Source organism: Temnothorax longispinosus, chromosome 1 (assembly GCF_030848805.1).
Source record: "Temnothorax longispinosus isolate EJ_2023e chromosome 1, Tlon_JGU_v1, whole genome shotgun sequence".
Lineage (NCBI taxonomy): Eukaryota > Metazoa > Arthropoda > Insecta > Hymenoptera > Formicidae > Temnothorax > Temnothorax longispinosus.
The window spans coordinates 2,270,071-2,283,712 of NC_092358.1; the positions used below are offsets into that span (position 1 = coordinate 2,270,071).

A 13,642-nucleotide genomic window follows, 5' to 3' on the forward strand; every position below is an offset into this window, starting at 1 on the left:
TCGAACGACCCAGTTACTTGGAAACATAATTACTATAATAAGCATCAACCGCGAAAGATTTAAAAAATCTCCCGATCGTGCAGAGATATATATGAAACAAAGTGTCAGGCAGTGTCAACAACCGCGAGATTGCGTAATTTATCGCGCGCGTGTGGCTCGTTTAATTAAATTGTAATAAAAACCGTGTGCCACTTCTCCTGGCCGCGGCGCCGCGCCGCGGAGGCGAGATGTTCGCAGATCGGTACGGCGCGTCTTAATGACGATTCGATTACTTACGAGACCGTGTGGGAGGCAATCTCGTGGCCCGAGGCATAGAGATTTTGAACCTGGCTGTAGTCGGTCCACTCGTGGGACACGTAGAAGCTGGCCGAGATGGGACAGCCGTTGGGGTTCTTTCGTCCCTTCTCGAACAGGTCGGCATAGAGACCCTTGTTCAAGTCGTTCACGGAATCGTCGAAGGTCAGGAGAACGATTTGCGGTATTTCCTCCGGTAGGTAGTCACCTGTTCGTTTCAGGATCCCGTTCAGGATTCAGGATACGAACGGAGGGGCGGGAGGGGGACACGAGATAATCGGGACGCGCGTTCGAGATCGTGTTGAAATGTATGTCGTAGACGTTTGTTTTTTTTTTGGAGTATCGATGTGATAGTTTTTTTGAAGTGTTTTTTTAATGATATGTGTGAAGATGTATCGGTTAGAGTGGCGCGTGATGGGAATGAGGAGGCGAGGCGTGAAAAGAGAGAGAGAGCGAGAGAGATAAAGAACACACAAGAGAAGGCGTTAGTACACGCGACACATCATCATTAGTATACACGACACAGGTGTGTCGTGCGCGGCCGGTGAAACCGCGGTTTACGGCGTATTACTATCGGACCCGGCGATCCCTCGTTCGAGAGATCGTCGATCTCGTATTTGATGAAGGTACACTTGCGGTTTCACCGGTCGTACGCGGCAATAATATGCGTTTTCATCGTCCCCACGGAGGATCCTCTAATTGCGCGATGCCACTTTCGAAGATGCACGGAGTGCTTCTTAAAATAGCAGGCAGGAGTTCGCGAGCGATTTACGCGGCCGATCTTTGAAAACTACTTAAGGATCTAAAGACCCCGAAGACACAAAGATTTATTAAATCGCAGTACTTGAAGTTAAAAAAAAAACTCAAAATCTCTCCTTTCTAACGACAGTTTAAATATTAAATGAAGCTGAAGAGCTCGTGGATTCTAGAAGCTAAAAAAATTCAAGGAAGTCGAAGAGATTCTTTTAAGTATATCTCTAATAATCAAGAAATTCAAGAATTAAATCTTCCGTGAAATCGGCGGAGTTCAATTATTACTAATCCAACCGCACCGAATTAGAGGATCCTTCGCGGGCAAATCATTTCCCAATTCAATGCCCGCTCGAAGCGTTCTCCAGGCGGTCGAGTGGACGGGCGACAAGTAGAAATCAGTACGTTAATCGTACACACGTGGCGAACGGAGAAACAGACGATGAATGACGTTCGATGCGAGCTTCGCTCCTTTGGTTAAAAATAGCGCGATGGATGCGTGAAATTCCCCGGTGTTAATGAAACCTGCGCCTGCTTTCGTGATACGTTTTTTTTTATTATCGACTTACGAGACCGTGTGAGAGGCCATTTCGTGGCCGTCCGCATAGAGATTTTGCACCTGGCTATAGTCTGTCCATTCGTGCGAGACGTAAAAAGTCGCCGCGATCGGGCAGCCGTTCGGATTCTTACGGCCGTTTTCGAACAGCTCGCTGTACAAGGGTTTGTTAAGGTCGTTTACAGCGTCGTCGAAAGTGAGCAGAACTATCTGCGGCGTCTGCTCGTTCGGAATACCACCTGTGCGTCACAGTTGCATTATGTAGCTCGCGATACGATTGCCGAAGCTGCGTCATTCCTCAACGGGATCAAGAAATAATATTTCTATAACGCTTAGCGCAATCACGTCTTTTCTAAAGATCGAAACACTATACTGTCGATTTCAACAAGGTATTACCTTGGAAACAGTCTACTGGATCAGGTAGCAGGCATTCGCTAATGCGTGATCATATTTTAATATCCTTTCTTTCTTATTAATTTCAAATGCACTATTTATATAAAATTAACAACGCTTGCGTACCGAGATCTTGATTATATAAAAAAGAAATAATATTATTTCGCATGAAAGTTGAATCAGCTAATGTTCAGACAGTAATTCTTTTGCAAGAACTTTATAAGTTAGTTCTCAGACATTAAAAGTGTTCTCTATTAGGCATTGAAAATTTCGAAGAAATCCGAATTAAAAGTACCAGCAGCGAGATCGTAACACGCGCTCCCTTTATCTTCGAGATGCAAAGAAACGTTCTGCAGAAGTTATCTCGCCGGGCGAAAGTGAGGCGACACTAAACGATCCGCGTATAACGGTATCGAAATTTTACGGTCGCATTTTATGCCGGTAAATAAAGTAATCGGGCATCGATTGGCCGTCCGACGAGCGCCTTCCGGCAATGCAAATTGCTTTCAATTTCGAAGGGCGACGCGCGCCGCGAGCGTATCGAGCGTAGATCTATTTCACTTTCGAGCGTGCTATGTAACGGTCGCTACGTATGTAACGTTAGAGAATCGGAGAAAGTCACGGCGAGGCCGTCTAAACCGTTCGTCAAACTTAACATTCGCGGCGCGCGACCGCCTTGCGCAATCCCCCGCGGATTTTTCGCCCTGACAATTTCGCCCGCGATCGAATCGCGCCTCCGTCACGGTCCCCCGCGCCCCGATCGGCCGTCCACCGTCGCGTCGGAAAGCGACGAAATTCGGCGACCTTCGTACGAGATCTGCTTTCCAAGACGTCCCACTTCCTCATTTACATTCAGCCGGCAAGCGCCCAGACTTCCGGCACGCGGAATGCAAACTTTTCCGTCTCGTGTTTCTCTAGTTCGCAAAACATCATTTCCGGTCTACTTAAGTGATACCGGAATGATCGAACTGATTGTTTCGAAAACGAGAATTTAAACAGTTCGTAGCATCCTTCGGGGATGCAAATTTCATGCAGTTATTAGTTTACTTTAGCCGCGACTTTACAGAAAAGAAAGAAGTGTCAAATCAAGACTTATAATACTCGTATATATACGCAACAATCTATAATCTTGAAATGAGATATATATTGCGTTAAACGCGCCCGCGAAGAAAACTTGCTTGAATAAAGTCATTTTGTGTAGTTCAGCCAAGAAAAAATAATAGAAATAAAAAGTGGAAATTCTTATAAAAAGTTTATAGATTATTGCGTATATACAAGTACATAAGTTTTTATATTTGACGTTTCTTTTTTTTTTCTGTGTTTAAACCACGTAATTTTGCGTTCTGGACACATAAAGGAATCTCATTACAATCAAGGTTGAACGAATCTAGAGTAGGTTTAACGAATCAGACTTTGTGGTTTTTACGGTAATAAGACTGATTATCACTGCGTCACTAAATTACCTGGTATATCGGAGCCGCCGCAGCTGCAGTCCGGAAGCAAACAAACGTCCCTACGGCACTTGGCCGCCGGTTTGTCTACCTGCGGCGTCGGATAGATCGGCGCCGGTCTCACTGGAGGATACCTGTAGATGTCAACGAACTCCTGCGCCTTCGAGACTATCTCGGTGGACGGCTTCAAGGTGGGTCGAGATCGCCTGGAAGTGAATTAATTAGAATCGAAAGGATTAAATCGGCGTTAAAAAGAAATCGTCGGATAATACTGTTCCGCGTTTAAGAAACCGAATTGAAAGTGAGTAGCGCTCGGTGTGCTGCGTATCATCATGATACGCTCGCGGATTTATGGAGTGGCACGAGTTATACATCAGCTAAATCATGCCCCGTTGAAGAAAGTGAATTGACAATGAACTTACGGCGGCGCCGTGCCCCGATGGATCTGCTGCGGCCGACCTCGGCTGGAAAGAGAAGAGAAGAGGATGAAAATTGGAGTATAAGATAAGATCTGGAGGATTTCCGGCGGCGGTGAATAAGGAAAATCGCACGTTTACCGCGTCGCGGAGAAAGCGAGGGCTCTTCGTTTTGCCGAGAGCCCGGCGAAATCGGGTCTCGGCCGACGGAAATCGGCACAGGGACGTCCTTTTCGTGCGTCGCGCCATGCGCAAGCCCGGTATGACGATTAAAGAAAATTATTCCGCGGCTCGACTACTCGACCAAGATATTTAAATCTGTTCGACATAAATAGCGTCCTCGGAATCGCGCGGTGTAACCCGAAAAGTTATTCGGAACACGGTAAAAAGAGTTAGCGAGGCAGCCTTCGTAAAGCACATACGAGACGGATAAATTTTGGCTTTCGAATGGAAACAAATCACCTTTTATGATTTCATATTGAAGGCCGAGATAATATTTATGAGCTCTCCGAGATTTGTTCGTCCTTTTACGTCGCAGATGTAGTTGTGATAAATTTGAACATATTTTACGCCATTTAAAGCTACACGCTTATCGCGAGCAAAAGTTAATTAAGTCCGAGCGTTATACCTCGGTGCGTTGACGGTGTAAGGTCTGCTGGTCGTGCTGGGAGTCTGCGTGCTCGTGGTCAGCGGTATAAAGGTGTCCACGATGACATTCGGCGTCGTCACGTGAACCACGGGATGGCTGAGCACGTTCGTCCTGCAAATGGAATTAATGGAATCGTGACGTCGCGTAACCGTGAATCTCCACCTTGACGTTCGTCTAGATCCGTCCCGTTATCCGGATAAAAACTGGCGGGACGGGTCTTGAATCGACTCGATGCTCTCGCACGCACGGTGACTATTTTTAAATGGTGATTAGACGCGACAACCTCGCGCGATCGCGTCAACATCGATACTTGAGATGATAAATTGCTCGAGAGAGGTGCATCCATCAGCGAGGACGCGGTAGACACGAGAGAAATAATTTCTTAAAATAACAGCGAGTTTAAGAGATACATTATCCTTTGCACATTATTAATTTGTACATTAAATGCGTATATTGTTGTGTCACAAAAGAACACAGGATTTAATTTAATCAGAATTAATTTAGTCTTGGAGAGAAACGTAATGCGATAATTTTCCAATAAAACTCAACAATAATTACATTTAAACGCAATTCTAACTATCATTACATCATTACATAAATATCAATTATGGGATAAAATCACATTTGAATCTCTCATTGTGATATATTGACAATTAAGAAAGAAGCAATTTTCTTACCTGTACTGTTGGCCATCGGAAATGCGGAACTTGTTCTTGTTCAGCTGCGCCTAAAATATGAAAAAAAAGACATCATTTTTAGATGCATGCAAAATGAAGGTCTCTGCCCTTATGATAGAGGTGAAACAATTTTAATAATATTGTTTAATCTGTTGCGTGGAACATGTATTCACACCTGATTCTCGTAGATATCGTAGTCTTGCACGTCGTGATTCAGATTGTACTTGTCCGCCTCGTTCACGCCGACCTTCTTCGGTTTCTGATATTGCTTCGTGTTCACCTCGCTAATTTTCACGTTTGGCTGTTGTACTGGCACTGATTGATTGATGGTATATTGATTGTAATCTACGTAAAATAATATAAGGTCATTGGAGATCGCGTTAATGTGTTTGCAAAAAATTAATGTAGCTAATTAAGCATTAATTATCGCTATCTTTCAACGTTATTCATTCTATCTGACATATTTAACAATCAAAACTAATTTCCAAAAGTAGACTTAAAAATAATGAAATGCAGGTTAAATCGTAACGAAAGATTTCATTTAAAGTTTCAATTTTTCAAGTTTTGCGTTTTGTCCAAGTTACACAGACCTTGAAACACAAATAACAAATATTCGGAACAGTACAAAGTTACTTTATATAGACATTGTTCGAGATTTTAAAAAAGTAATTCAGAAGGTTGCCTACCATCGTCTTTATAAATAGAAACGTCGTCGTCGTAAATCGTGTAATACGGATAACTCTGATCCGGATCGCTGTAATAAGCCTTGGACAAGACCGGTGCCACGGTCGAGGCCAGTGTTTTAGCAAGCCTCGACGACTCGGTGGTTGGAACAGACGTTCTAAAGTGTGAAGAGAAATTAGCGTGGCAAAAGGGTAAACGCAACGGAACTCTGTTTTCAATTGCTTTCACGATGAAATGTGAAGCGTATCAAGATATCATTTTATTACGTAAAATTTCAATTAAGAGAGAGATATCATCGGAAAGATGGTTGATTGCTGCGTTAACAAGGGATGTTAAAGTTTCGCAGAGAGAAATCACGGTCATCAAATTAAGAAGTCTTACTTAATCGCGACGAAAACCATTTTCTTTTCTCAAGAGTGATTTGTAACTTCGTTACTAACCTGTAATGAGATTCGGCTTGGGCACGTGCGCTTACCAGACTGTCCTTCTCCCTCTCCTAGAACACACGCGACACCATCAACTCAATGGTAACCTTGAATTGCCGCATTCGTTGCTAATTGATTAAATTCACATTCGACGTTAAACGGACGCGTCCGTCGCCTATTCAATGTAACTTTCTATTTGCGTTTTCTCTCAAAAAGAACCGTCAATAACTCTGTATTCATTTATGTGATTGAACCACGAACTGCAATATTGAATGGCATTATGACACGTCCATTATTACTAAAACTATTTAGCTATAATTGTTTAATTGTTTATAATTATTTTAATCCATATTCTGATTAATTAGAAAATATATTCTTTCAAGAAGAAAATTATTTATTAAAATGTGTATTTTTTGATATTATTTAGATAATGATTATATAGAATTAATTGAGCCAGCTTAAGATAATTAAGCTAATTAATAAAAAAACATCAACGGTATGGCGACTCACCGATATTATATTCCGTCGTAGACCATCGCGGTCGCGCTGCACCTGGCCGATCGTCGAAGGTTGTCCCCGGTACACCCGTTGCTGCCGATCGTTCTCGACCTCCGAGGCGGGACCGTACTCATCCTCATGGTAATTGGTCCTCGAGTGCTGTCGCTGTCTCAGTTGCCTCTCGGTGATCTGCGAGACCGGCGGCGACGCGGTTGTAACCGAGATCGGCTGCCTCTGGATCGGTCGTTGTTGCTGCTGCTGTTGCTGCTGATCTCGTAATTGCTGCTGTTGTTGCCGTTGTTGCTGTTGCTGTTCCTGGAGCGTCTCGAGTTTCGCGGATCTACGGATTGTGACGGTTCGATTTTAAGTGCAATCGCCGATTTGGTCGCGAGGATAAAATTCATTTTTTAGGAAAGCAAAGTTATGCACCAACGAGATTTCTTCTTTTTACGGAATGTTTTATAATATCAACACACGGAGAATCGCACGTAATACTAATGCTGGCAATCGCATACAAATATCTGGTAAGCGAGCGGGCCTACATTTCCGTACAAGAGTCGCATAGAAATAACACAAGAGAATATAATAAATATACCCAGTCGAGGAAGCAATGTTCAGAATTTCAAGTATCCGCTTTCGTTTCTATGCCGTTTGGGAGACTAACCGTGAGACAGTCTAGACGCGCTAAAAATTCTCGGGGAGACGTCGCACATCGACGATAATATATGTAACCGCGGAATTGTCTTCCTAAGGATTTTTTTTTTAATGGCAAGGACACCCGGAATTCGCGACGAAGCGAACCGTTGAGAAACTCTTTCCCGATTGCTCGTGCACAATACAATTAATGAGTATCCAGTCTGCGCGTTGCCCAACTTCGGTTTTATGTAACGGAGAGACCCGGCTGTCGTTCTTGCTCGAAAAGATCCGATCTCGCATACAAATACGTACACGTTTTTATTTACGCATGCAACAAACGAGGCAAATTAATTAATTTTAACACGTATACACTACGTACTGCTCGGCTTGCTCGGCCCGTTTTACTTTCCTTGAACTTTCGTCTGCTCGAGAGTAATAAAAATGTCATCTGTATACCTTATATACGTTTTTCAGTTTTCGCACGCGTTTTAATAGCCACGATGAACAACAATGAGTAACGAAAAAGCAATGACTCGGCGGTATTATTTTCTGAAATGTAACAAGCCCGCTCGAACGGATTCGCGGCGTTTATTTTAATCGCAACAATTAAATTTTAAATTGGAGTAATTTATGTTGGAGAGAAATAATAATAAGAAACGAAAGTGAGTCCGTAAGGGTTTACAGGCGGAACGAAGTGGCCTCTAACAACGCGCCTGTCGTTCGAGCGTACGTTATTTTTTTTTTTATCGGCGCATAATACCGCCGATACATCTCTTTTGCTACATTGAATCGAGAGTGCGCGTTCGAGTATTGCGCGCGAGATTATTCGACGCGTCCGCAGCCGAGAAAACGCGATCGCGAGGTTGTTCTATCGAAACTAATGGCTCTCCCCGCGAGTCTCCTCCGCGCTCGCCATCTACTCTAGTCGCCTTAATCGACCGCTGTTTCTCTTTCTTTTCACTCTCACTCTCGCCTTTTTCTCCCATCGGTTGTCGCGAGCGTGGGTGAAGCTAGCGAACGCGCGTATATGTGCCTGCGCGAGCACACTATTGTTTTGCAATCGCGACGAAAACTAAATCTCACGTGTGGAATGCAATGCTCTACTACTCATATCGTTTTTGTAGCGAGACACACTTTGCAAAAAAATAAGAAACACTTTGTGTACGCGACGATCCATGTACTTATTGCAACATGGCATGTACAGCGAGAAAATAAAATAAAATAATGCCAGTGCTGAAGACAATCTTATAGTAAAATGTATTCCCAAAAATATGTAGAACGTTATATTAATGCGAATTTATAATTATTGACGTACATAATTGAAAATTACGCTGCGGAAATATTTTTCAAGGTATTCCGTCGAATGTGAGATATCGAAATAATCACAACTCACCTCTCCAAAAGGGGATCCTCCTCGGCCTCCTTGTTGGACGAATGTCCCTCCGGGCAGCCTACGTTTCGCGGCCAGTCACATGTCTGCAAGTCGTGGCTGGAGAAAGAAGGCAAAAAATTAATTCGGATTTCTCAGTATCGGATCGTTAATGTTCATTAGATACTACGGTCTTACTGGCCGAACACGCGAGTTCTCGTCGAAGTCCGTCGTATCATTAAAATTACATTTGCACTAACGCGAGAGACGTATCGCTTCCCACTTCGCTTATTTCACATTACGTTTCTTTATACACAACTTGACATTTTTCCCTCGGTTACGCGAAAATTATCCTATACACAGTTCTCTTCCGCTACTTACGCGTCACGCTAATTAAGGCTCATTTACTCGCCGTAAGTAAAAACGCCGTAAGTAAACGCACGACATACATATACGACGTAAAGTGCAAAGCTTTTATTTTCGAATTAACGCGAATGTTCTTGCGGTTGCTCCAGCGGGATAAATGATATTTAAATAGCATTATGACACCTAAGAATTATCAAGGCAATTCTGAGATTATAATTCCTAGATCCAATCATCCGCCAAGCTTTCCATCGCACGTACAATCCGTATAATGAAATCGTAATTAAGTGGTAAAATGTCCAAACGACTCATGCAAGACTCGAGAACGAGCGTTTCCCGAGAATTCCGGACCCCAGACCCGTCTGTCATCGAGAGAGCCGCGTTTGGCGCGTCGCTCCTGGAACCGCCGCGCCGGCCGTCTCGATCTCACCCGTACTTGGATATCGCGTTACCATTAAGCACCTTGGGCTGTATCAACCGGCTTCGGCGCGGCGAACTCGTTCACGCTCGCTCGTATCGGGCGAGGTGTGGCTGGATCGATTTTTTTTCTTTTCTCCAGGGTTACGCGTACGACCCCCTTTTACCGTGCAAATCCAGACGGCGGATTGAAAGTAATTCATCGCGGTCGGTCGAATATCGGCCTATCGGGTCTCGTGTAAGACATAAGAGAGCTGATAACGAGATGACATTCGCGTTCTTGCGTGTCGAGACACGTGAGTTGCATCTCTAACTCGTGGTTTGATAAACTAGCTTCACGCTATTCGTTTAAACTCCATTCTTGGAGGATATATACCCCGAGGAATAAATTTTCCGCGGCGCGTCGAATTTTCGATCCGCGGCTGTGCGCGCTCGCGGGAAAGTGCGATTCCGTACGCGCGGTAACGCGAAATCTCTCACGAATCTCGTAATGCAACTCTGGGAGCGCGGGACGGGTCGCGCGCATCCGGCCCCCTCATATATATACGCCCGCTCGACGATTGCACGCGCGTACGCCCGATTCGGCGCATCCATTAACGCTCCGTTCGCCTAATTTCACTTAACTTCGCTAATCCGCGACCGTATTAGCCGGATCGGTCGCGGTCGTCAGGACTGGCGCGGAGTCGTTTCCACGGTGCGTTGCTTTTTTTCCTCTCTTCTCTCTCTTGGAGAACGCACTCCGCGAAGGTGATCGCGAACGCGGTCGTCGACCCCCGCGCCAGCCGGCTGCAGAAACTCCGGTAACGAGTAAAAGAATTCCACACGTCGACCATCTTCTATTATCTCGCACGTAATCTTAGAACTCGCGAACACTTACACGCGGGATTTTTAGTGTCCCGACACTAAACGTTAACGTTGCTGCGGCAATATCAATATTATTTTTAGAATCATAGATTTTCCACGAGATTTTCTTTCGCAAATCGGAGCGGAACAAAGACGAGACGCGTTTGATTTCTCCACGCTAAGTATTAATTTAAAAAAAAAACGTTCTTTCCATAATGAAATGTCGAGTCCGAGTTAATTTTTTCCTTTCGCTATTTTTTTTCCAGCATATTCGTGCTTCTAGCCTCGCGTACCTGTACATGAGGCCTCCCGTGCAGGACTCCAGCAGGGCGCCGCCGAAAACGCACACATAATACTGCGTGCAGTCACGCGGATGGGGATAGTATCCAAATTCTTCGGGGCACTCAAATTCCAGGACTGCCTCATTTCTGCTGGCTCTCGCGCTTCTCGGAGTAATCCGTTGACATCCTGGAACAAAAAGAAATGCCTTTCAGTCTAAAGTCTAAAACATCCGCAGGTTGCTGTTCAGTCCTTCAGCGTACAACGTATGAGAGGACTTAATTAATTTGATGTCAGTAACCTCGTTAAAGACCAGCGAGGTCTCCTATCTGTTTCCGAATCACAAATAAATTATCGCCAGATCAAAATTCGCGTCTTAAATACCCCGCGGGTCTCTATCCGATTATACAATGCATATCCGAATCGGACATGCGTCTGATCCTATCGAAGCCTATACGGCCTCTGGCATATAGTCTATCCGATCCTAGATCTCCATGGAATTGCGAAATAACATTTTTATGCAGCCCGCATTGCGAAACGGTAGAACAAAGAAAGTCATATAGGAACATAGTGCGGATTAATAGGCCTCGTACGGATATATAAAACCGACAACGTTTGTTTTAAGATTGGCAAAGATTATTGTTGCTCCTTGCGGTCGGATTACCGTGCAAGATATAAACTTTCGTTAATTTTGTACAAGTTTTTCCATTTTACATATGACATAATACATATAACGCATTTCAATAAAATTAGGATAAACTCGGGTAAGATGGCCATAAAGGAAAGACAGCCAACCCATGTTCTCTCAATCTAGCTCGTCATGAAACATGGAATGAACATGGGTGTGCCATCTTTCCTCTATATATGGTCATCTTACCTAAGTTTACCCTACTTTCTAAAAATAAATTTCTTTCTTTTAAAGTACATTACTTTGTAAAATTGATACACATTTAGGTAATAATCAATTAATAAACTTTAAGTTCTTAAGTAAATATATTTTATTCAAACAAAACGGTTTTTATTAACGTTTTCATGTTTGATTCATACTTCAACTTGAAATTTCATCCCTCTTTAAAAATTAAACTCCACGTTATGCACGAGCCAATAATTTCAGAAGCTGAGAGCACGACGTAAATGTAGATTCATTAATTACACGAACAAAGCGTGCGTCAACGTGTTGGTGTAAATTATGATTACAATCTATTTATTCCGACGTGGGGCGAGTCGGGCCATGAAATGTCGTAAACATTTTCAGCTTCGAACGAGCTTGACATGATTGCTCGCCGTATATCATCGTGTACCGCTTGTCCTACTCGCGTGTTGAAACACGAGCGCGATAAATGCGGCTGTGGGTTGTGCAACGGAAAAAGTAGCCGGATTTTTGGTCGACCTTGCACTCACGCACAACGTGGCTATATCGAGCGTTCGGGTATAACGTCCGAACGTGTTTGCCGGACCGCCCTGGCTCGAAAGAACGGTAACTGACTCGGTTGGAGAAACGCTCTCACGACAGTCTCGGCAAGAATATCGGCGTGGTAAGGTGGAGAACGTGAAAGACATAGAAAATGCGTCGCGCGTGGAGAAGCCGCAACAATGCGGAGGCATTAATTTTCCCGAACGCAACGTAGGCACGCAAAACGACACGCACGAGGAAAAACAGCGAGGCGGTATATATGTACGCGCGACGCGCATCTCGCGTTGCCCGGGTTTCGCAATCCGTGCCTCTCTCGCAAGAGGAAGCTCGAGAGAGCCTCTGGGGTCTTTCACGGCGAGGTTTTCCCTCTGATTATAGAGCCCGGGTTGATTAATAAGCGCCCCTGGAAACCGGGATAATTGCGACTTAATGAGAAAACGTGCAACCGTGGCCGAAGAATGGATAATCGGCGTTGTCGGAAGCGCGTTCCATTCCTCAATCATCGGCGGAAAAATGGGACAGAAAAAAAAGATAAAAAAAGAGACAAAAAGCGTAAAATTACCAACGACGAGGGGGGGGGGCGACTGCACCGTTAAATATTATAAAGGATAAAATTTAAACCAATACCTTAAGTTAAATAACATTTTGTTATTTTTAACTACCATGTGTGTCGAAATTTATTGTCTTAACACAAAACAGTATTATTTTAACTCCATTGGTTTAGTTAAATTAACATATTGAGCAGGAGCAGTGGGGCGACCTATAAATGGTTAAAACTGACTCAAATTGGGTATGATTTGACACTACGAATTTGACAGTGTGACCGGCGCGCGACGGATGGAGCATCGTGAAAGCGAGGTGAAACAGCGCTCGGAGATGTGCGCATACGTCCGCGTTTTCCAACGTTTTCCGCGTTGTCTCGGATGGGACGCGAGCCGGACACGGCTGGATTTTTAGTCACGCGACGCAAACGCGGGACAAAAGAGTTATTATCGTTATTGCTTGACAGTTTTTTGCTTTCCAGAAGCCACGCCAGCGTTTGCGCGCGACGCGAACGCGAATCGCGACGTGTGGTGCGCGCGGCCACGCGTGGGTGCTTCAAGCATGTCCGAGTAGCGTTCTGAATGCAGACGTCTGCTTCCCATACGCATGTAGGAAACCATTGCGCAATCATCGGCGGGTATGCGCTCTATGACGAGCAATAACGAATTTGTCTGAATACCGGGCGCGCGAGCGTGCATTATCGTCACGGCGATTAAAAATTAGGTAACCGGAGTGGGAAAAATGAGGGAGAGATCTCGCTTTTGATCGCTGGGAAGGAGAGATCGAGAATGCCAGATTGATTTCCAGAGAATGCGACTAATTAAGTGAGCGCGCAACCGCGCGGAATGAGCGGGATATACGAGGGAAATTAATTGCTACCCCCCTTCCGCCCGGTTAATTCGCGATGCCCGGGATAATGGCGACGAGTTTTATGCGGTATAGCGTGAGTTAATGCACTTATGAGGTTTACGAGCCTAAAAACGTA

The 13,642-nt window shown here is 44.4% G+C and overlaps 1 protein-coding gene across 4 annotated transcripts in view; it reads right to left on the reverse strand.

Annotated features, from left to right (window-relative positions):
* Cda5 (Chitin deacetylase-like 5) overlaps window positions 1-13,642 on the reverse strand; it is a 51,307-nt gene that overhangs the window by 3,944 nt on the left and 33,721 nt on the right. For 3 of the 4 annotated variants that reach the window (XR_011731439.1, XM_071774242.1, XM_071774263.1), the window contains exons 2-12: window positions 10,715-10,889; window positions 8,823-8,918; window positions 6,806-7,133; window positions 6,311-6,366; window positions 5,873-6,027; window positions 5,362-5,531; window positions 5,187-5,236; window positions 4,489-4,620; window positions 3,867-3,908; window positions 3,457-3,650; window positions 277-502 (exon numbers count right to left, since the gene is read on the reverse strand). Coding sequence is in view for 3 of the 4 variants with exons in the window: in XM_071774242.1 (XP_071630343.1) it covers window positions 277-502; window positions 3,457-3,650; window positions 3,867-3,908; window positions 4,489-4,620; window positions 5,187-5,236; window positions 5,362-5,531; window positions 5,873-6,027; window positions 6,311-6,366; window positions 6,806-7,133; window positions 8,823-8,918; window positions 10,715-10,889 (1,624 nt within the window). In the remaining variant the exon portion in view is untranslated. Of the gene's footprint in view, window positions 1-276; window positions 503-1,613; window positions 1,840-3,456; window positions 3,651-3,866; window positions 3,909-4,488; window positions 4,621-5,186; window positions 5,237-5,361; window positions 5,532-5,872; window positions 6,028-6,310; window positions 6,367-6,805; window positions 7,134-8,822; window positions 8,919-10,714; window positions 10,890-13,642 lie in introns of all 4 variants that reach the window. The other variant, XM_071774248.1, reaches the window with a different exon arrangement.